Raw genomic sequence first — 24,100 nt, 5'->3', positions numbered from 1 at the left:
GGTAGAGGCAGTTTCAGTCATAGGTCTCCAACAGGGAATTGAACGTGCATCTGAATAGAGAATTTGCAGGACCACAGGAAAGTATGTAGAAATGGGTCCTGCTTAACTTTTCTTTCAAAGCTGGCATGGAGTTGACCAGCTGGCTGTCCTGCTTTTGTTTTAATCAAGGTGGCTCAGTGGTTAGCACTGCTGCCTCTCAGCACCATGGACACGGGTTCGATTCCACATTTGGGCAACTGTGTGTGTAGTTTGCCCATTATCCCCGCATCTGCGTGGGCTTCCTCTGGATGCTTTGGTTTCCTCCCACAGTCCAAAGATGTGTAGGTCAGGTGGATTAGCGCTGGAAATACAAGGTTACAGGGATAGGGTAGGAGATGTGTCTGGGTTGGATGCTGTTTGGAGTATCCGTGTGTACTCTATGGACTGAATGGCCTGCTTCCATGCTGTAGCAATTCTATTCTACTCCGTGACTCTAAAATTTAATGAAACAAATCACTCGTATCGGTTAAACAAATTTGGGTTCCTAGTTTAAAATACACTATAGTCGGTTCTGCTATAATGTGTTTCTTCAACTTGAATTGGCTTGAACACGATTAAAGTATTTAGACCAGACCGTTATTTGTAGAATACAAACTTACCCGTGTTGGCTATAATGTAGTTGTAGCCCCATTAGGTTAAAATGGCGCTGCCATTGTACGATTTTCTTACAATGCGAGATTGCACGAGATTGGAACTATCACATTATATCAGGACCAACTGTTTTGTTGTTTTATTGCTCCTCTGCATGAAATCAACATAATTTTGATACAAGGTAAAAACAATGACTGCAGATGCTGAAAATCAAATACTGGATTAGTGGTGCTGGAAGAGCACAGCAGTTCAGGCAGCATCCAACGAGCAGCGAAATCAACGTTTCGGGCAAAAGCCCTTCATCAGGAATAAATTTATTCCTGATGAAGGGCTTTTGCCCGAAATGTTGATTTCGCTGCTCGTTGGATGCTGCCTGAACTGCTGTGCTCTTCCAGCACCACTAATCCAGTATATAATTTTGATACAGTTGTATTATCGCTTTTTCCTTGAAATGTCAGAACCAAAGAAAACATTTTCTTCAATTCTTTAGTGACTATATTTAGGTATGGAGATCTACAATGTTTTGAACTTAAAACTCCATTCATTTGTAGAATTACGCAGCTGCTTATGTGTCTCTCAAAATAGCATATTCAAGTAAGGAATGTGCAGTGTACATAGTAAATAATTATATCTATCTATACTCTCATAGGTACACTGTTCCACCAGAGCATGGAAAGCGATTGGAACGTCTGGCTAAAGGTAAAGACTTGTATTGCAATCTATTTGATCTTTGTTTGAATTTCTTGCTTTCTGTTTCATGTGATTCCTACATTTTGATAAACTGTAAGGAGTTTGCTGCATGGTAGAAATATTACACACGTTTGATTTTTCTTATTAAAGCAAATGAGAGTTCAGTCCTTGCTGGTCACTTTGGTGCATCACTCTGGAATGTCAATGAGTGTCAGTTGTAAATAACTGACAAATAATCCTGAGATGTAGTTGAGCTCTGACCAGATTGCAGAGGTCTTTCCATCATATATATCTGTCAAACAATCGCTAAAACATTACTGTTTTGACTTGACTTCAGAATTCTTCCCCTTGAGAAACACAAGGTTTTGAAGTGGAACTGTGTTTTAAAACAAAAAGTCCGTCTAGCTAATGGGTGTACAATATTGAATTTTCTTTAAAGAAAGCTCTTGCTCTCCTAACTACCACCGGCCTTAAGGGGACAAAGTATTTTTCAATACATCGAATCCTGTTGCTTGCAGCTCTTGTTTTGCTGACTGACTGTTCCTGGTGACATGCTCTGCAATTGTTCCTGTTTGAGTTGCTGCTTTCTACTGACCTGGAGTTTGATGTTTGGCTGCCCAGTCTACCAAGTCTGGTTTAATTAACTGCTCTGATCTTGATGAAAAGGAGTCTGACTTTCTTGTTTACAGTTCTGTTTTGGGAGTGAAGAAAATTGGAAATACATAAGTTACTTTCAACTCTAATATAGTGTAGTGCTTTTAATCACATTTTCTGATTGTACATGAAGTAAACTTTGACAGATTCTACAAACTTAATAGCTGTATATTGCAGGGCTTCCCCACGTGGGGATGCAAGTTGAAGTTTGAGATTGTGAGCTCCGAAAAAGCAGTGGAAAACTGACACTTTCAGCAACAGACAAAGGAGCGAAGCAACTCCTGTTTAAAGGAGGAACTCCTTGCTATTTCCTTCTATTCTATTTCAATGGCATATTAGTTACCCATTTGAGTGAAGTGATGTCCTATGTGATAATGGATACATACCCTCCTTGAATATATCATTGTCATTGTCAGTCATGAAACCTCATCTAAGGGCCTAATCCACCACTTGGCACCAGGTGATACCCAGTATACCTCTGATTATCCTGAAAGGGAGGAAAACATCTCAAAAATGTAAACAATGAATGAAGTTAGCCATCTCATGCTACTACTTTGCAGTAAATCCATGTGTGGTTTTCTCATTAATAGGGTACTACTCTCAAGACAAAATGACATTTACCCTACCAAACCCATCCAATTAGTAATGAGTTCAAATGCCAGAGTGATGCACGGTGTGTAGGCCATAAGAACAGTATGTGCTGTTGACCATTTGCAGCTTGCAGCTTATGTCTCCGTTCAGCCAGCCCATGTTTGCAAGCCTTAGAAAATTATATTTGCCATTAGGTACTCTGCTATTGAAATTCATATGAAATTATCTGGACTGTGCTACACACGTGAAATCATTTTTAAGATTATCAACTGGGATCACTATTTGATGCATTTGCACATGCTAGAAGCTAAAAAACTTAAAGCTTATAGGTGGCTAATTCTCCAGGACCAGATCAAGTGTACCCCCAGGATGTCTGGGAATTTAGGGAAGAGATAGCGGGTCCCGGCAGAGACACTTGTATCATCCGTAGCTATGGGTGAGGTGTCAGAGGACTTGAGGGTGACAAATGTCATTTAAGAAAGGGTGTAAAGAGAAGCGTCGGAACTATTGATAGGTGAATCTAATAACAGTGGTGGGTAAGTTGTTGGAGAGGATTTTGATAGAGGATTTATGTGCGTTTGGAGAGTTAAGAACTGGTTATGGATCGTCACCATGGCTTTAAGTGTGAGTAGGCATGTCTGTCAAATCTAATTGAGCCTTTTTTTGAATATGTAACCAAGAAGATTGAGGGCAGAGCAGTAAATATCTGCATGGATTTTAGTAAAGCCGGTCACAATGTTCTACATGATTGACTGATTAGTAAAATTAGATCACATTGGTTTCAGGGACAGTTTGTCAATTGGATATGAAACTAGTTTGATAGTAGGCGACATGCAGTGGTAGTGAAGGAACTTGTGTTGGACTGGAGCCTGTAACCAGCAATGCTCGACAAGGTTCGGTGCTGGGTCCACTTTTGTTTGTCATTTATATCAATAATTTAGGAAACATTTGTAAGTAAAAGAGGTTATCTAAGATTACAAAGGGATCCTGATAATTATCGAGGAGAAAGTGAGGACTGCAGATGCTGGAGATCAGAGCTGAAAATGTGTTGCTGGAAAAGCACAGCAGGTCAGGCAGCATCCAAGGAGCAGGAGAATTGACGTTTTGGGCATCAGCCCTTCTTCAGGAATCCTGATAATTAGGCCAGTAGGCTGAAGAGTGGCAGATGGAGGTTAATTTGGATAAATGCGAGGTATTGCATTTTGGTAAATCAAACAAGGGCTGGATTTGTACACTTTTAATGGTAGAGCCTTGGATAGTGTTATTAAACAAATAGACCTCTGGGTTCAAGTGCGCAGTTCTTTGAAAGTTATACCACAGGTAGACATGCTAGTTAAGAAGGTATTTAGTATGCTTGCCTTCATTGCTCAGACCATTTGAGTATAGGAATTTGTTGAGATTATACAGGATGTTGATGAGGTTACTTTTGGAGTATTGTGGATAGTTTTGGTCACCTGCTATATAGGAAGGATATATTGAAGAGGGTTTAGGAATTATCAGGATGTTGCCAGGAATGGTGGGTTTGAGTTATAAACATTGGCTGGGATGTTTTTCACTGGAGCGTGGAAGGTTGAAGGGTGAGCTTAAACAGCTTTATAAAATCATGAGGGGCATGGATAAGGTGAATAGCAAAGGTCTTTTCCCTAGGCTAGGGGAGTTCAAAGCTAGGGGTCATATTTTTAAAAGGAAAAAGATTTAAAAGGGACTTGAGGGGCAACCTTTTCATACACAGGTTGATTGGCATGTCTAACAAACTAACAGATGACATGATGGATGCTGTTACAGCTACAACATTTAAAAGACATTGGATAGGTACTTGAATAGGAACAGTTGAGAGGGATATACGCTAAACATGGGCAAATGGGACTAATTTAATATGGAAACTTGGTCGGCATAAATGACTTGGATTGGAAGAGTCTTTCCATGCTACATGTAGGACCCTGTTTTACACAGACAAAAGGAATTTGTAGACGCATTGTGCGTATCTTATTCAAAACAGGGATCATGGAGACAGCATTTCTAGGGCTACACCCTGACCAATCGGAATCTCTTTACCAAGGCTGAGAATTAGTTGTCAATGAAATGTTCTTGGTGTATCTTCTGGCTAAAGATGTTCTAACCAATCCGCCACCTTTTCTCAGGCTATTTTAAAATGGAGTTTATTTTTCAAAGACTGTTTCTTGCATTCCAGCTCTTGAGTGAAATACAAGAAGCTTATCCTTATGGACACTTTGCATAGTGGAAAACCAGTCTAAGAGCCATTATTTAAAAAAACAAAATGTTTCTGACATGATGATTTCCCCCACACCATCTTTAAGAGTATTAGTTCAAAATTCATGAAAAGCAATTTTGAAACTGTTATCTGAAAATATTTCTTTTTAAGGTATAAGTATTGATTGGGGTGTTCAAGGTACAGCTGGAATGGTTAAAAATTGAGTGATAAGTTCCATGAGCCAAATGGTTTTTCCTTTGAATTTTAAACTTGAATTTTGTACTTTGTTGTGAATAGGCTTTTTCCCAGGTAGCGCTCAAAGCTGTGAAGCATTTCTGCGGCATAAGATGACCTTAATATCCCCTTCTATTCTCAAGAAATATGGAATCCCATTTGATCGGGTATGTATGTCATACTACAGTAATAGACTTATATTCTAAATTATTTTGGTATGGTTGCTTTTATTGAAATGGCAGGGTGGAGGATAATGTCTGTGCTGCTGTTGTATTCCATTTTATGCTGACTTTATTTCAGCTACTTTGTATTGGAGCTTGTTGATCAAAATAAACTAGTGAAGTAAGATTATAACCAAACCAAGTAGGATGGCTATAGTTTATTTGCACTCAGTCTGCAGTTTTATTGATTCCTTTAACCGTTACGAAGTTTGTGTGTAGCATGCAGCTGCATCAGGTGCAATAACATTTTCAAAGAAAATAACATGTTTCTGGAGAGGCTGGGTACTTGAGTTGTAAAGCTGTGATCTAACTCGTAGAAACAACAGCAGCGTTCAACAGTTTTTAAGTTGAAATGAAAATAGTGTAAAACAGTTGGATTGTGAAAGTTGGTTGCAAGTTAACTTTTGTTCCAACAATGTTCATCTGAAAATTTTCTTCTCTCAGCCAGTATCCAAATCTATACTCTATGAATAAGGAAATAATTGTTTTTAGAATCATTTGCTATATATTTGAATGAAGAGTTAAAATTGAGGAAGAACTGTTTATTGTGCACTTAATGCTCTGTTGTCTAGGTGATCTTAGCCATGTAAAAATTGGAAAATAATCTCCATACAGAGTTGTTGAAGTAGTTTTTTTTCTCCTTTTTAATTCTTTAAAGCAATTTTTGCCTGAAGTGTTTATTGGTTACTTGTGTTTTATATACCTTCCTTATCAATGAAGTGGTAAAATGTTTGAGGATCTCTACTATCCATTTGTAGAATATATTGGAATTAATGCTTATGCTTCTATTAAATTCAGCTTTACATGAAATTTATTTGGCCATTTGGTGTGTGCGCATTGCTGGCTGATCTGTATTGCAGAACCACTCTATTCCATCTGGAGTAGGTGTACACACAGTACTGAATGACTAGTTAGGGGATGATAGGTGCAAATTTGACCCAGTTTAGATGTTCAAAGTTTGGGAGAAGATTTGTAGCTCGGGTGCTCGTTGTTGTGGTTCTGTTCGCCGAGTTGGGAATTTGTGTTGCAGACGTTTCTCCCCTGTCTAGGTGACATCCTCAGTGCTTGGGAGCCTCCTGTGAAGCGCTTCTGTGATGTTTCCTCCGGCATTTATAGTGATTTGTTTGTCAGTTCCAGCTGTCCGCTGCAGTGGCCGGTATATTGGGTCCAGGTCGATGTGCTTATTGATTGAATCTGTGGATGAGTGCCATGCCACTAGGAATTCCCTGGCTGTTCTCTGTTTGGCTTGTCCTATAATAGTAGTGTTGTCCCAGTCGAACTCATGTTGCTTGTCTTCTGCATGTGTGGCTGCTGAGGATGGCTGGTCATGTCGTTTCGTGGCTAGTTGGTGTTAATGGATGCGGACCGTTAGCTGTCTTCCTGTTTGTCCGATGTAGTGTTTTGTGCAGTCCTTGCATGGGATTTTGTACACTACATTAGTTTTGCTCATGTTGGGTATCGGGTCCTTTGTTCTGGTGAGTTGTTGTCTGAGAGTGGCTGTTGGTTTGTGTGCTGTTATGAGTCCTAGTGGTCTCAGTAGTCTGGCTGTCAGTTCAGAAATGTTCTTGATGTATGGTAGTGTGGCTAGTCCTTTGGATTGTGGCATGTCCTCATTCCGTTGTCTTTCCCTTAGGCATCCGTTGATGAAATTGCAGGTGTATCCGTTTTTGGCAAATACATTGTATAGGAGTTCTTCTTCCTCTTTTTGCAGTTCTGGTGTACTGCAGTGTGTTGTGGCTCTTTTCAACAGTGTCTTGATGCAACTTCTTTTGTGTGTGTTGGGGTGGTTGCTTTCGTAGACAGGAGTTGAAACGTCTGCAACACAAACTCCCAGCTCGGCGAACAGAACCACAACAACGAGCACCCGAGCTACAAATCTTCTCCCAAACTTTGAACACCTACGGGTGAAAGATGCTAAGACAAGCCAGGAAATGGGATTTCTGTGCCAACCGCCTTAGCACCACATACGAACAACTCTGGTTCCTGCACAAATGCCGAAAGAATCGAATCCTTCCACCATGTGTCAGATACAGACCACCAGTCAACAACCCACAAGCCAGGGACACAGCCAGACAGAATGGATTCAGGATCATCCAGGTAATGATTACAGACGCACACCACAGACTACACAAATACAGACAAGAAATTGCGTGCCAAAAATTGTTAATTTCAAAAACCACCAATCCGGAATGGACCCGGACCATAGAACAGGCCATCACCATAGAACCGGACCACGCACCGCAAAAAAACGGCACTAAAAGAAAAAATGGCCAAATGAACACACAACAGAGAGGACACCACAACACACTCCTGGATTAGAAACCTCTCCCACAGACAGCTCACAGCCATGGAAGGAACAATACTGTCCAAGGGACTCAACGACAACCACAGGGACGCCAAGACAGCAGACTTCCAAGACGCCAAGGCAGAATGACGGTCATCCTGGACAAAGCAGAGTACATCCAAAAAGCACAACAACTACTTGCAGATACCAAAACCTACCAACAGAAGGAGTTTGACCCCACCCCCACAGCTCACCAATAGGATAAACAACACACTGAGGAACCTACAAAAAAACAGACAGATAACCAGGTCTGACCTATAGAGAATGAAACCTGAAAGCAACAACACCCCCAGATTTCTATGGACTATCTAATGTGCACAAACCAAACATCCCACTCAAACCCATAGTATCACGACCAGGGACACCATCTCTCAAACTGGCTAAAGAACTACAGCAGAAACTGAAACACCTGATTCAGCGGATCCAGACACTCTATACAGTCAACACAGGAATTCTTGGACATCATCAGAAATATACACATAGACAAGGAAGAAACTATGGTCTTATTCGATGTAACGGCACTGTTCACCTCTATCGACAAAACCCTAGCCAGAGAAACAATAGCCAACCTGCTGGACATACAGAACAGACAAGACTGGGAACCTATCAACAAAGACTGCATACTCAAACCACTGGACCTGTGCCTCACAACACACTTCACATTCAACAACCAAATATATGAACAAATCGACGGCACACCCATGGGCTCACCCATCTCTGGACTCCTAGCAGAAGCAGTAATGCAAAGGTTAGAACAAACAGTCTTTCCGCAAATTCAACCCAAACTCTGTGTCAGATATGTAGATACCTTTGTAACCACTAAAAACACAAAAATCGAGAACACCGGATCATCAACGCCACACTCGCAGGAATCCGATTCACTATAGAGGAAGAAAAGGACAACCAACTCCCATTCCTAGATGTGATGGTACGGAGAACACCGAATGGAGAATTCATCACAAAGGTATACAAGAAAGCCACACACCGACCAAGTCCTAAACTACGAAAGCAACCACCCCAACACACAAAAAGAAGTTGCATAAAGACACTGTTCAAAAGAGCCATAACACACTACACCAGAACTGCAAAAAGAAGAAGAAAACCTATACAATGTATTCACCAAAAACTGATACCCCCACAAATTTCGTCAACAGATACCTAAGGGAATGACAATGGAATGAGGACACGCCACAATCCAAAGGACTAGCCACACTACCATACATCAAAAACATTTCTGAACTGACAGCCAGACTGCTAAGACCACTAGAACTCATAACAGCACACAAACCAACAGCCACTCTCAGACAACAACTCACCAGGACAAAGGACCCGATACCCAGCATGAGCAAAACCAATGTAGTGTACAAAATCCCATGCAAGGACTGCACAAAACGCTACGTAGGACAAACAGGAAGACAGCTAACAGTCTGCATCCATGAACACCAATTAGCTACGAAACGACACGACCAGCTATCCTTAGTAGCTACACATGCAGATGACAAGCAACATGAGTTCGACTGGGACAACACTACTATTATAGGACAAGCCAAACAGAGAACAACCAGGGGATTCCTAGAGGCATGATTCAATCAACAAGCACATCGACCTGGACCCAATATACCGGCCACTGCAGCAGACAGCTGGAACTGACAACCGGAAGCGGCAGGTACAAATCACTACAAATGCCGGAAGAAACATCACCGAAGCACTTCACAGGAGGCTCCCAAGCACTGAGGATGTCACCTAGACAGGGGACGAAACGTCTGCAACACAAATTCCCAGCTCGGCGAACAGAACCAGAACAACCAGTTTATATGTACCTAAATTATACTGCTCAGATGTCATTGCATCTTTTGGGCGAGATTTTTGTTCCCTGATAGGAAAGCAAAAACTGAAGAGCTCCTAATTCTGTGAATTTGACCTTTTCGAAAATACGCACCCATCCTCCCTTCTTTCAGTAGTGAGTGGGGAATTGTAGGGTTATTGGAAGTTTGGTGTGGCTACTTGAGACCAGCTGAGTATGTGCTGGGTGTGAGGCAAGTTGGGCAGGAAATCTTTGAGGCTCCAGCAATGTGTCCAGAAATAAAAGCATATCCCATCCAATCCAACCATATTGCTGAACAATCTGTACCAAGGGAGATAGTGAGGAAAGAGATCAATCTGAGACTGGTACAGTTGAGAACAGAAGCGAGTCAAACAGTCAGGGCAGGCAGGGACAAGGTAGGACTAATAAATTAAACTTAATTTATTTCAATACAAGGGGCCTAACAGGGAAGGCAGATGAACTCAGGGCATGGTTAGGAACATAGGACTGGAATATCATAGCAATTATAGAAACATGGCTTGGGGATGGGCAGGACTGGCAGCTTAATGTTCCAGGATACAAATGCTTACAGGAAGGACAGAAAGGGAGGCAATAGAGGAGGGGGAATGGCGTTTTTGATAAGGGATAGCATTACAGTTTTACTTGGTGAGGATATTCCTGGAAATACATCCAGGGAATTTATTTGGGTGGAACTGAGCAATAAGAAAGGCATTGTATTATAAACCACCTAATAGAGGGAAATTGAGAAACAAACTTTCAAGGAGATCTCAGCGAGACATAAACATCTCTACATTTAAAAATCCTAAAAGACACTAGCACTGGCCCACACCTTTTTCTTTTAGCAAGTCTAAAGTGCATACTCTGCATTCTGAGCAGGGTACCCTGTAAGGGTACCTATCTTTCACTTCTTAGAGACAGCTGTAAATTTTAAATGGTTCACCATTTCTATCAAATATTTATAAGCAAAGCCCTGCTTGGCTCCACTCCTGCCCCATGAAAATTGGAAGTGCTATTTTCGTAGGTCGAACTTGTGATTTTAGTCCACTTCCAACATTTTCTTAACTGTAGAGACTCCTCTTCATGATGGAAATTTGAATTTTGAAGTAGAAAAGAGTTTGTACAACATACTGCTCTTCTGAATATGGCTAGAGTCTTGAACAGGAATGTCCCTTTAAGCAAAGCAACTTTCAAAACAAAAACACATCAGCCCAAACGCACTTGCAATTTAGCAGTACTGTAAAATGCCAGTTGAGAAGCTGGTGTTCAGTCTATGCTCTGCTTGTAATGGTTACTCTGTTAGCAGAAATTTGGTGTATTAATGTTGCCAAATCATTGCAAGTGTTTATATTTCAGTAGTAAGAAGAAAACTAGACTGAGATTTTCCTCAGCAGTTAATTCTCAACCTTGTCCATTTCTGTCTAATTAATTATATAATGTTTTTGTATGTTTTACTTAATTAATTGAATTAACACTTCATTTATTCATAGATAACTCAAGAGGCAGGCGAATTTATGATCACATTCCCATATGGCTATCATGCTGGTTTTAACCATGGTTTTAACTGTGCTGAATCAACAAACTTTGCCACATTAAGATGGATAGAGTATGGGAAACATGCTGTTCTGGTATGTTTACTCTTTGATATTTATAACTGAATTCTGAAAATAACAAGTTTCCTGATTTATCATTTGACTTAAAGTTATCCAGTTGGTAAAGATCAGTATTCCGTGAGATTATTAGAACTATTGACTTTTTCAAATTGGAGGCCTGTGACCAGTGGAGAGCCACGAGGACCGGTGCTGGGTACTCTACTACTTTGTCATTTACATAAATGATTTGGATGCGAGCATAAGAGGTATGGTTAATAAGTTTGCAGATGACACCAAAATTGGAGGTGTGGCGGGCAGCGAAGAATGTTATCTCAGATTACAACGGGATCTTGATCAGATGGGCCATTGGGCTGAGAAGTGGCAGATGGGGGTTAATTCAGATAAATGCAAGGTGCTGCATTTGGGAAAGCAAATCTTAGCAGGACGTAGACACTTAATGGTAAGGTCCTAGGGAGTGTTGTTGAACAAAGAGATCTTGGAGTGCACTTTCATAGCTCCTTCAAAGTAGAGTCGCAGGTAGATAGGATAGTGAAGAAGGTGTTTGGTAGGCTTTCCTTTATTGGTCAGGAGTTGGGAGGTCATGTTGCAGCTGTACAGGTAATTGGTTAGGCCACTGTGTGCAATTCTGGTCGTCTTCCTATTGGAAAGATGTTGTGAAACTTTAAAGGGTTCAGAAAAGATTGACAAGCATGTTGCCAGGATTGGAGGGTTGGAGGATTTGAGCTGTTGGAAGAGGCTGAGCAGGCTGAGGCTGTTTTCCCTGGAGTATTGCAGGCTGAGGAGTGACCTTATGGAGGTTTACAAAGGAGGGCATGGAAGGGTCTGTTTCCATGTTGTACATCTCTATAACTCTATGACTGATGTAGGTTTGTCATTAATGTGCATATCCAAAATATAGGAAGTTTGGAAGTAGTTGGTTAACTTGCAGAAAACACTTCCAATAGAAGACCAGGATCTTGTGTGAATTGGAAGGAAATCTCCTCTAGTATTAGTGCACCATAATAGATTTGGCAGTTTCATTGCTCTTGAGCAGCCTCAAATTTAGAACATAGTTTTGTTTAAGCTGTTAACCTGGCTTGTGCGTTCTTGATCCATAATACAGTTGTACTGAACCATTAAAATTTCTGTCAAAATGTTTATGGCATTATTACATGGCTCCAACTATCTTCGTTTCACTGTCCTCTATCCAGTGCTCATGCCGGAAGGATATGGTAAAAATCTCGATGGATGTTTTTGTGCGCAAATTTCAGCCTGAACGTTACAAGTTGTGGAAAGTAGGAAAAGATACCATTTTCATTGACCACACACGAGCCACTCCAGAAGCAGTTGAATTTCTTGGTGGAGAATTGAACTCTGTAACCGCAAAGAGTTTGAAGGACCAGGATGCTGATACTGCTGAAAGGGAATCGGATGACAAACTTGAAAAAGAAGTATCCACGCAGCAGGATGATGGTGATGAAATAAAAAGGTGAAATATTTGTTCACTGCATGTATCTGTCCAGTGCTAAACTGGCAAACTCCATATACTGTTATAATGTGGGGAAATGTTGCTAACTTTGTTAATGCTGCTTTTATTTTGTTGAACGTGACATTCTGTTTGAAGAAAGAAAAATAACGTAAGAAAGTTTTGACCTAGAGACAGTGATTATCTTTTCAAGGAATGCTGCTTATTAGTTTGTAAGCTGGTGTGTATTATCCTTTGGTTCAAATCTTGACATGAATTTTTTTTCATATCATGGAATCAATTTTCATTTGAATCATCCAGCTTTGTTGCAGTGGGATTTACTCGGTTTATTTCTGTGAAGAGAAAAATAATTTCTGCATGATATTATGAGCGTTTATTCAAAGTAGCTTAGTTATCAAATTAAGATACTGACACAGCAATTCTGGTTATCTATAATTTGAATTTTCTATTAGTAGTCATCTTAAACCTAGAATAAAGTGTTGCACATTGGAGGCAGTGGATGCAGAATCTTTCGATATTTTTAAGGAAGATGTAGATAGATTCTTGTTAACCAAGTAGGTGAAACATTGTCATTGTGCAAGAATATACAGTTGAGTTTAAAATCAGCTCCTCTATGAATGTATTGAAAGGCAGACAAGTCTCTAAAGGCCAGTAGACTACTCTTGTTCCAAGGTCATATTTTTAAATACTCTTTAACATATGTTTATTTGACATTTTAGTGACAGGTGTGTTAACGTGTTATCTTACATAGGAGCAATATTTTAACAATTAGATGGTCTACTGTAATGTGTGATTAAATTATTTCTATGTGATCAGACTGTACTGAATTTTTTTTTTGAGCTGTCATGGGATAAGTCTCAAGTTCTTTTATACCATTAAATGTGTTAATGCAGCTAAGGAACTGCAGATTGGCAATAACCATAAGTTTGTCAACACCAAAATATTGAAGATAGTGAAGTTATTGCTCTGTACAGCACAAATCCATTTGGCAAGTATCCACTATAATGTTTTATGTGGTGGGACCTGTTAACTCAGATAAGAAACAATACTCAGAAAATTAGACTAGCTGTGGAAAGTAAAAGAAGGACGTTAGTGGAATGCAACCAAAAAACAAGTTGACTTTATAGTTCAGTATGGAATGGAATTTTTTTTTCTCTGTTTATAGACATCAATAGATATCTAGTGTGCTTTATCTGATGATTACTGTCTTTCATTACCCAGTCCAATACAGCATCGAATCGGAGCAAAAAGGCACAAAGTTTGTCTTGAGCTGCCGCAAGAAGTGAATGAAAATACTGCCATTCTGAAGGAAAGTGAAGGGAGTAATCCTGTTCCACAAAGCGAATCTGGAGACTCTAAGGGAGTAATGAGAAAGGATAAAGAGGAATTTAGTAAAGTGGTGGGTGACAGTGCTGATCTAGGTGTTCAAGGTATGTTTTTGTAGAAACGATTTTAGTTTTTTTACCTTATTGCATCTTTCAGGAGAGCTAACAACACGATTGTAATGCTGGTTGATCTTTTTTAACTTTGTTAATTTCTATGCGCAAATCAATTGTTTTCTTGGAGAGATGGGGCCAAATTTGACAGTCAACCTCTAGGTATAAATTTAAGGGATTTTCTTCATGCGATCCACCAGACTGTAATTTCACAAACAGCAAGGAAACATAAGTGGGTTGCCCATCTGTGGCCCAATTGACCTTTTAGGGTGCAGATAAGGCCTTCTGTAGCTTGAGGATTGCTGGAGAGACCAGAAAGTTTAACCTGTGAATTGGTTGATAAAGGAGAGAAGAGAACCAATGCATATTAGAGGAAGTTCTCCATATCTGTTCCTGTCCCTCAGTGGGACATCAGTAAAACTTAAATAGCATGTCAATGTCCAGATGCATCTCTGAAATTAGCTACACGCATTGTTCCTACTGACCTCAAATTGGCCTGGACCATGATGAAGCAGGTCATCCTGCACACTGAAGTCTCTCCTTTACATTAATTTTCAAAGACCAGTGCCCAACAATTTAAAGTGGGGTGAACAGACTGAGTTTTCATGTGTGGGACAGGGGCATTGTTGACTGGTTAGCATTTATTGTCTGACCGATAGTTGTCCCTTAAGGTGATGGTGAGCTCACTCCTTGAACCTCTATGATCCGTGTTCTGTAGTTAGACTGATTATGCTGTTGGGGAGGGAATTCCAGGACTTTGACCGGGTGACAGTAAAGGAATGGTAATATAATTCCACGTGAGGGTGGTGAGTGACTTGGAAGGAAACTTACAGGTGGTGATGTTCCCAAGTATCTGCTTCCCCCATCCTTTCAGATGGTAGTGGTCATGGGTTTCGAAGATGTTGTCTAAGGATTTCTGCAGAGAAGCTTCTAGCTAGTGGTTACTCTAAATGTTGGTGGTGAAGGGGGTGAATGTTTGTGGATGTGGTGCCAGTCAAGCAGGTCACTTTGAATATTGTTGGAGCTGAATCCATCCAAGCAAGTAGGGAGTATTCCATCACACTCCTGACTTGTACCGTACGGATAGTATACAGGCTTTGGGGAGTCAGGAGGTATGTTTGCCACTGCAGTATTCCTAACCCCTGGCTTATTCTTGTAGCCACTGTATTTATATTGAGAGTCCAGATCAGTTTGTGGTCAATGCTAACTCCCAAGATGATAATGCGGCATTCACTGGCACTGAATTTCAAGAGCTCTTGGTTAGATTGTCCCTTTCTTGGAAATGGTCATTACGTGGTATTTGTGCTACATGAATGTTACTTCCCTGTTTTAAGCCCAAGCCTGGATAATGCCCAGTTCTTTTTACTTTTGAACATGGGCTGCTTCAGTATCTGAGGAGTCACAAATGGTACTGGGCATTGTGCAGTCATTAGTGAACATCACGACTTCTGATCTTTACAGTGGAGGGAAGGTAAGAAGGTTGGGCCTTGGACTGTACCCTGAGCAACTCTTGCAGATATCCTAGAGCGGAAATGACTGAACTCCAACAACTGCAACTGACAATGTGTATACGGTAGAAGCAAGCAGGGAAAGAGTAAAGTTCTGAGTTTTGTGAAAAGAGGTTCAGCTGAGCATGACTCAGATCAAATAAAAACTTACCTCCAACACTCCATTGTTAAATGTATGGGAAATGGGTTAACAAGGTACAAAAGCAGTCATGATGTAGAGACATTTAACGATATTGGAAGCATTCAGTATGCAAGGTCAGCTAACAAGGGGAAAAGTATCCATTGTATAAATCCAGTAAATAAGGTTAAGAACATTCTTTGTATAACAGTAAAGGGCTTGATCTCTGCTACTGATACTCATTGATAGTAACAGTCACCCAATTAATACGTATATTGCCTTATCTAGATGCTTCTCCCTGTAAAATGATTATATAGTTCATAGAGAATCCCTTGTTCAAGAGAAGACCGGGAACCCATGTCCCTGCGCACATGGGCGATTGTTCTCTCTCTCTCCAGGGCCCAGAATAAAGATGAAGGAGGTAAAACTATACTGTGTCTCTGAGCGTTTTGCTTTGACTGAGGGGGAGAAACAGGATGACACAACCATGTTCCTGTGTGCCAGGTATGATTCCAGACAATGAAGAGTTTTCCCCTGATTTCCATTGATTCTAGTTTTGCTAGGGCTCCTTAATGCCACACTCTGACAAATGTGATCTTGACATCAAGGACTGTTATACTCTCGAACATGGAGATGGCCTTAGCCCTGAACTTTATGGCTGGGCGTAGAGTGAAAGCAAGCTTTTTATGATATTTGGGGAGGTAGTATGCAAAAACAGTCAAACTTGACCTCTGAAGCACTTGGTTGCAGGCACTGTTGAATAGTGGGCAGAAACAGAATTCCAAGTTCCTCATTCCAACTCTTTTCTTCCTAGGGGGATATTGAGTGCCAACTGTCTTTGGCCTTTAGTTCTCCACATCACTTTCCCAATTGAAATTGGAATATCCCACATACTAGTAATTTCTGGTATTAGGATTGAAGACTGAAGGCCTTTGTACAGTAGGAGACTAGGTATTTTAGTAACAAAGTGAGCCAGGCTTCCACGGTACAGTTTGGAAGAAGAATTAATGTTTACAATTGTTAGTTATATTTAGCAAATGCTGGGAAATCCAACAGTGAAAAGGAGTCTCTTTATTTTTAAGGCAGTGATCCTTCGCTCTCTTTCCCCCTGTCAATTAATGATGCCCTACTTCCTATCATTGTTGATCATGCTTATCCTTGAGAATACTGTCCCTTTATATCCAGCCATTATGACAATGTTCCCAACCCCAATTGCTAACATGAGCCCCTCACTTTGGCTTCCTGCAGCTGATATATCACTTTTGGCTAGCTGCTAGTGAAATAGTGGCAAAAGAATTCAATTGGACCTCCACATTATCTGCCAACTGCCTTTGGCTGTTTCTGGTCTCCTTTGAATGTCCGGAGAAGTATTGGAATTTTTGATTTAGTTCCATGGCCTGGAATGGAGATAATCATAAATGTTGTAAAGCACTTGCATATCCTGTTTGAAATAACAATATAATACAAATCCAATAAGTGTTGTGAAATACTGCTCATGTATTTTACAGTTGAACATATTCTACTTTACAGAATGCACATTGTTTATTAAAGTCATTTTTTTTAGTTTATAAGCTATTTAATTCTATGTTTTTTTTAGTTGTTGCAGAATCAGCTCCAGCACAAGTTGAGCCACACGTTGAAAATGCTCCACGGGAAGAGAAGCTTACATTGAAGCGAACCATGTCCAGCTCAATAGACACTCCTGTTACCGTGTTAAACTTCTCTGTGACCACTCCATCCCAAAATACTCCTAGCCCACTTGTGAAATCATTTGAATCCAGTTCATCTGAGTCAGAGATGACAAGCACTCAGGGCTCAAGCCAAGAAAGTGCATCAGAGGACTCTGATAATAGTCCAGACTGGAACGAGCCAATTAAAACAAATGTTGGAACTAGCCTCAATGAACAAGATCTTGCAGAGGTATTCATACATCAAATATTTTCATAATGCTTGGAGGTGCTTCCCCTTTTCTGTCTGTAGAAAATGTCACTATTCTATAATGCAGTTAGTATGATTGTGATGGGGAAAAATAAGAAATGACAAATAAGTATAAAGGTGGCTTAAACTTAAGAATAAAGCGGTTACATGCTCCTTGGAAAGTAAGCATCTTAATCACGTAGAGGAACAGAAGAATCTGGAAGAACAGAAGTGAGAGGTACTGTCATTGACATCGAGACCGTATTTGATATGGCATCAAAGATCCCTAGCAAAACTAAAGTCAATGCAAATTGAGGAGGAAAACACTCTGGTACTTGTCATATCTCGAAGGTAGTTGTGGTTGTTGGGGTTCTTCATCCAAGCCTCAGAATATAACTATAGGACTTCCTCAGTCTTGCATCCAACCATCTTCAGCTGCTTCATCAAAGCCATTCACTCCGTCATAAGATGGGAAGTTGGAATGTTGACTGTGTAGTAAATTTTCAGCACCACTCGTGACATCTCAGATATTGAATCTATGCCCATGTGTAGCAAGACCTGGAAAACATCCAGGATTGGTCTGACAAGTGGCAAGAAACATTTACGCCATGATAATCAAGCAATAATAGACATGGAAATATTTAGCACGGAAACAGACCATTCGGTGCAACTCGTCCATGCCAACCAGATATCCCAATCCAATCTAGTCCCACCTGCCAGCATCACTTTCAACAAGAGGTAATGTAACCATCCCCTGCCTCCATGATTTTCAATGACATTACTGTTAGTGAGTCTCCCATTGTCAATATCTTGTGAGTTAGTCTTGAACACAAACTGAACTGGACCAACGAGATAAATATGGTGAGTAATTCTCTTCCTATCTCCCGAATGCTTGTCTGCTATCGTTAAGGTAAGTATAAAGGGTGTGATTGAATACTTATAAGTGTCAGGAAGAGTGCAGCTCTAGCAAGACTCTAAGCTTGACACATCCACTACTGACACACAGTGGCAGTAGTGTGTACCATCTACAAGATGCACTGCAGGAACTCACTATGACTCCACCCATAGCACCTTTCAAACCTGTGACCTCTGCCACTCAGAAGGACAAAGGCATAAAATGTATGGGAACACCACCTGTGAGTTCACCTCCAAAACACACACAACCCAAACATGGAACTATGTTGTGTCATAGTTGCTAATTTAAAATTCTGGAATTTCCTTTCCAGTAGCAATGTTGAGTGTTCCTACAACCTAAGACTTCAGTGGTTCAAGAAAACAGCTCAGCACACCTTCTCCAGGCACTAGAGAATGACCAATAAATGCCCATCTCCCAAACCTTTTCAAAAAAATTGAATTTGTAATGTAATGACATCTGTCAATAAGGCCATTTAAAGGTATAGAACGCATTGAAGTTCATTTTGTGAGTACAGATTTAAAAGCAGAAGTTCGTCTGCGTGCTCATACAAAAGCCAGGTTTACTTGACAGTTTTCTTTATCAAAATGCCAAAGGGCTTGACTTTAAAACATTACTTGTGTAAAAGAAGTTGAAATCCATTCTGTCCCAACATCTCATGATCTTAGTTATCATATTGGAAACTGCTCCTGACAACTGCTGCCACCAAAAGGAAGGTGAGGTTGACTCCAGAAGTGAGCAGGTAGCAAGTATGAGGGTTGGAGTTTCTGGCTAATAGTCAGGAGTTTGACTTTTAAATAAGGTGTACTGTTACACTCATACCCTGTGAATACAGTATGTTTATATTTAGAGTCTTGGTTATACCACACTGGAAGACTTATGCGCTCTAATTTTAAATGATGAAGGCCTTTATTGGTCAGGATATTGAGTATAGCAGGTGAGAGGTCATGTTGCAGCTGTACAGGACATTGGTTAGGCCACTGTTGGAACATTGTGTGCAGTTGTGGTCACCTTCCTATCGGAAAGATGTGAAACTTGAAAGGGTTCAGAAGAGATTTACAAGAATATTGCCAGGGTTGGAGGATTTGAGGTATAGGGAGAGGATGAACAGGCTGGGGCTGTTTTTCCCGGAGCATTGGAGGCTGAGGGGTGACCTTATACAAATTTATAAAATCATGAGGGGCATGGATAGGATAAATAGACAAAGTCTTTTTCCTGGGGTGGGGGAGTCCAGAACTAGAGGGCATAGGTTTAGGGTGAGAGGGGAAAGATATAAAGGAGACCTAAGGGGCAACTTTTTCATGCAAAGGGTGATACATGTATGGAATGAGCTGCCAGAGGAAGTGGTGGAGATTAGTACAATTGCAACATTTAAAAGGCATTTGGATCGTATTTGAATAGGAAGGGTTTGGAGGGACATGGGCCGGGTGCTGGCAGGTGGGACTAGATTGGTTTGGGATATCTGGTCGGCATGGACAGGTTGGACCAAAGGGTCCGTTTCCGTATTGTACGTATCTATGACTGGCGAAGGTGCAAGAAAAACCTCCGTGGAATAGTGCCAAAACTGAGAGGGCATACTGATAAATAATAGGCTTTGAATCTCTTCTGTAGAGAACAGTAGGCTGTGGAGTAACCTGATGGAGGGCTTTAGGATTAAGAAAATATTTGAACAAATAGGTATGAAGGTGATATTACTACTTGCAGGTGGACACCAGAACTAGGTGCCACAAATGTAACATGGTCATAATGAATCAGTAGAGAACTTGGGAAACCTCTCTCTCTGGGAAGTGACTAGCATATTCAATTCCTTGTCACAAGAATAGTTGAGAAATGTCAGATGCCTTTGAGAGTTAACTACGTGTTTGGAAAAGAACAAAACTACAAAATCCGGAGAGTGAATGGGGACTTGGGTGGACTGCAGTCTGAAGCATAATCCTGACTTTCCAGTCACCTGTCAGTTTGATTCTCTGCTCCACCTCCACTCTAGTGAAGGTGAGGACTGCAGATGCTGGAGATCAGAGTCGAGAGTGTGCTGCTGGAAAAGCACAGCAGGTCAGGCACAATCCAAGGAACAAGAAAAAAAATCGGTGTTTCGGGTATAAGTTCCCAATGAAGGGCTTATGCCCGAAACATCAATTTTTTTTTAAACCTCTGCTCCTCGGATGTTGCCTGACCTGCTGTGCCTTTCCAGTACCACACTCTCAATTCCATTTTCACTCTGACCTCTCTGCTCTGCTACTCTGATCCAGTGAAGCTAAACTGCAGCTAAAGGCACAGCACAAGTTAACCAATTTCAGCTTGTAAACTGTATTTTTTTTAAATTATTAGATGACAGCTGTTAATGATGCTGCATTTGCACCTGTAGACATCTCTCATTTTGTTTATTTTCCTTGTCTCAATGGTAACATTGCACTATTATACCTTCTGTCCATTTAATTTCTCCTGCCTTGCACCCTCTCTCAAATCTTTCCTTTGGTTTTCTCCTTGTGTTCCATTTCCATCTTGTACTTGGCATAAAACTTGTTGCATCTAATTTGTTTCCGTTTTGACAAAAGATAATTGACATGAAACCTCAGAGTCTTTAACTTTGTTTATTCTCTGTCCGCATTTCCAGTTTTTAAAAAAAAGCTTTTAAGCTGTTTACCTTAACTTTAGGTGTTAGTGTGTTTCAGAGCATATTTTGTTATGGTAAGTTTATAGCGATTAGAACTCTGTGGCAATCATAACATTTTTATAGTAATCATGTTAGCATTATCAACGTAACAAGATGAAGCCCACAGAGGCTTTGCGCAGCAGATTGGGCAATTTGCACTGAACAGAAGCAATGCTAAAATGACATCCTGTTCTTCAAATGGATAATGAGAGATCTACTGTTCTGTTCTTCCGCAGATGGCTGAGCAGTACATGAAAGAAATGAAATCCAAAAAGAAAGCCAAGAGTCGGCGGCAGCCTCTTAGTAAACCACCACGACATCATCCACTTTCTGTGGTAAAGGACTACATTAGTGACGAAGGTATGTAAGCAAGTTAGAATATGTAGCTGTAGTCAAGAGGCTTTACTGTTGAAGGCTTATCGAGGACTGCATTCTACATAACTAGTGGATGTCTGGTGTTGAGTATGTAGCAACATTTTTGAAAATTTGGTACCACCGTTTGTAGGCAATAAATATGCCCTCTTGTAGACATTTATCTCCTCTAATATCATCTTAAACTATGCATTGGTGCCTAAATGAAATCGTGGATAAAATATGTTGCAGAAAACTAAAACTTGTAAAAGCAGTCAGGCTTTTTCAGCTTTTATTTAACCTGTAAAACTATACTGCAGGTGAAAAGTAGAACTTGTTTTATTTTGTTAGCATAACATATGCTATATCTGTTGACTGAAAGCTTAAATCTCAGAAGAACTTTTAAGGAGTCAGTGTGCATCTTTGAAAGTACTGTGATAGAGCATTTTCACTGATATGTGCAGCAAAATAGTACTCAGGACGTGAAAGAGCACGATAAAATTTGGGAGAGGGAAGAAGGATCCTGATGCGGCACGCTTGTACAGTTTGTGCAAAACTAATTGGGGATAATTATTGAAATAAAAAAGGAATGGACTGCTAGAAGCAAATAAAGTTGGAAAATGTGATGGCAGGAGCATTGTAGTTCAATTTTTTTTCTGCTTCCACTTGATCATATTCAATAGACATTGATTGTATTGGACTTAATTCTTCCTAAAACCATTTTTGTTTTCACAGAAATGCCAGACCTGTTGTCAGTCGAAGATGACCCTATGGAGTCGGAACCATGGGCAAAGCCACTTGCACATCTGTGGCAAAACCGGCCCCAGAACTTCCTTGCAGAACGAGAATACAACTGCATAGTGGCACAGCAGATACCTTACTGCTCAATTTGTGCACTCTTCCAGTCATACCAGGTTTTGATACTTTTCATTCACCCCTCCGTGTTTGTATTTGAACTGAAGCTTTCTTTTTAAAATCATTGTGAATGGTTACTTTAGGTAAGAGATTTAAATTGTTGGAAAAAGCTAAAAACCATTTCAGATTTAAGAAAATCTTTGTAGAATGACTGGATTGTGAAAAATGTAACCATTTTGGTTCTAAACTAAATTGTGAATGTATCTTGGTGAGTTTCTAATGGTCTTTGCAATCCACTTTGCAAAATCTTCCCTGAATTAATTTGCATTTGGTGTTTAAAAATTGTCGTTGGTTTAGAATCAAATTGTTGCAGTGGATATTGAAACACTGGAGCAGGAGTAGGCCATTCAAGCTTCTCTGCCATTCCGTATGATCATGGCTAATCATCCAATTCAGTATCCTGTTCCCACTTTCTCCCCATACACTTTGATCTCTTTAGTCCTAAGAATTTTATCTGACTCCTTCAAAACATTGTTTTGGTCTCAATCACTTGCTGTGGTAGAGAATTCAACAAACTCATCACACAGAGTGAAGACATTTCTCTCCTCTCTGTCCTAAATGACCTTAGACTGTGACTCCTGGTTCTGGACTCCTCTGTCATCAGGAACATCTTGACAGGGTAAACAGTACCTTCATAGATTTCTATGAGAACCCCCAACCTGCCCTGAAAATTGACTGGTAATTTGAACAAAAAAACTTTGTCTTGAGAGATTCTAGATGGCCTCTGCTTAATTTAATAATCTTTTTGTCTTTAGCTATGTTTCTTTTACTTTATTGACAGCTTCCTTTCTTCAATTTAATAGGTAGATTGTGAAGGTGGTCAGGGTTCCAGAAATAAAAGCCAATCTTTGGATGCGAGCAAACCCAGAAACCAAATGAAAAGCAAGCCATTGGTTCCAGAGATGTGCTTCACATCTGGAAGTGACCATGTAGACCTAACTCTTCCCACTTCTTATGTCGATGAAGATGGAATGAGCATTCTTGTAACATGTGCAAAGTGCTGTGTATGTGTTCATGCAAGTAAGTGTTATCTGGGCACTTTCAATAGAAGGAGGAGGGGGATTGGAAGGAGTTTTTTTTAACAGGTGTGTTCTCCCTAATTTACCAAGCAATTTTATACTTCAATCAACATCACTAAAAAAATCATATCCCATTGCTGTGAGAGCTTGTTGTGTGTAAATTGGCTACTCATTGCAGATAGTAAGATACATGTTTTGTAATTACAGCATGTTGTGAGCCTTTTTGGAGCATCCTGAGGATGTATGATGCTCTAAAATTGCAAGTTCTTCCTTTGCACACTGGTGGCTAGTTGTCTGCTAAACTTGGAATTCTTAACTACAGGTGGTTCTTCTATAATGTGATGGTTGCGTTCTTTAGAAACAGCGTTTAAAGTGTTGGCAATATAATCAGTTATAGCCAACACACGTTTTAAAAGTTTAATGTTTTAGAAACAGTGTTCCCAATTCATCAATCGTGTTACAGCAAATTCACATTAACAAAATCTGCGTTATAGCAGATTGACCTGTGTTCAAAATCTTTGACAAAGCTGAGGTCCTTGAGAAATTAAACCCCTGGAATTTACATTTTAAGAGCATTGGTTTATGTTGCTTGCTTACTTTAGTAGACCAGTATCATGAGTGGCTAGCACCATTTTAAAAACTAGTTTCTATTTCTGAGGGTGATAATTGTGGCGAGGGCAGGTGCTGCCAGTCCAACAGGAAGCAGTTCTAATCTGGGAAGAATGGCATATCATTGAGGAGAGAGGCTTTGATGCTGCACTGGAGGTTCCAGTGGAGGAGCTAGAAAAGAAGTT

The 24,100-nt window shown here is 40.3% G+C and overlaps 1 protein-coding gene across 2 annotated transcripts in view; it reads left to right on the top strand.

The window, feature by feature from the left end:
- The window catches only part of kdm4aa (lysine (K)-specific demethylase 4A, genome duplicate a), a 67,074-nt gene that overhangs the window by 11,684 nt on the left and 31,290 nt on the right, over positions 1 to 24,100 (top strand). For both annotated transcript variants that reach the window (XM_072574535.1, XM_072574534.1), the window contains exons 6-14: positions 1,280 to 1,329; positions 5,075 to 5,178; positions 10,889 to 11,026; positions 12,202 to 12,479; positions 13,698 to 13,906; positions 17,136 to 17,458; positions 21,258 to 21,381; positions 22,108 to 22,286; positions 23,091 to 23,307. In XM_072574535.1, coding sequence (XP_072430636.1) covers positions 1,280 to 1,329; positions 5,075 to 5,178; positions 10,889 to 11,026; positions 12,202 to 12,479; positions 13,698 to 13,906; positions 17,136 to 17,458; positions 21,258 to 21,381; positions 22,108 to 22,286; positions 23,091 to 23,307 — 1,622 coding nt within the window. The remainder of the gene's footprint in view (positions 1 to 1,279; positions 1,330 to 5,074; positions 5,179 to 10,888; positions 11,027 to 12,201; positions 12,480 to 13,697; positions 13,907 to 17,135; positions 17,459 to 21,257; positions 21,382 to 22,107; positions 22,287 to 23,090; positions 23,308 to 24,100) is intronic.

This window comes from Chiloscyllium punctatum, chromosome 7 (genome assembly GCF_047496795.1).
Source record: "Chiloscyllium punctatum isolate Juve2018m chromosome 7, sChiPun1.3, whole genome shotgun sequence".
In the NCBI taxonomy this organism is placed as follows: Eukaryota; Metazoa; Chordata; class Chondrichthyes; order Orectolobiformes; family Hemiscylliidae; genus Chiloscyllium; species Chiloscyllium punctatum.
This window is presented reverse-complemented; position numbering and strand designations above follow the sequence as displayed.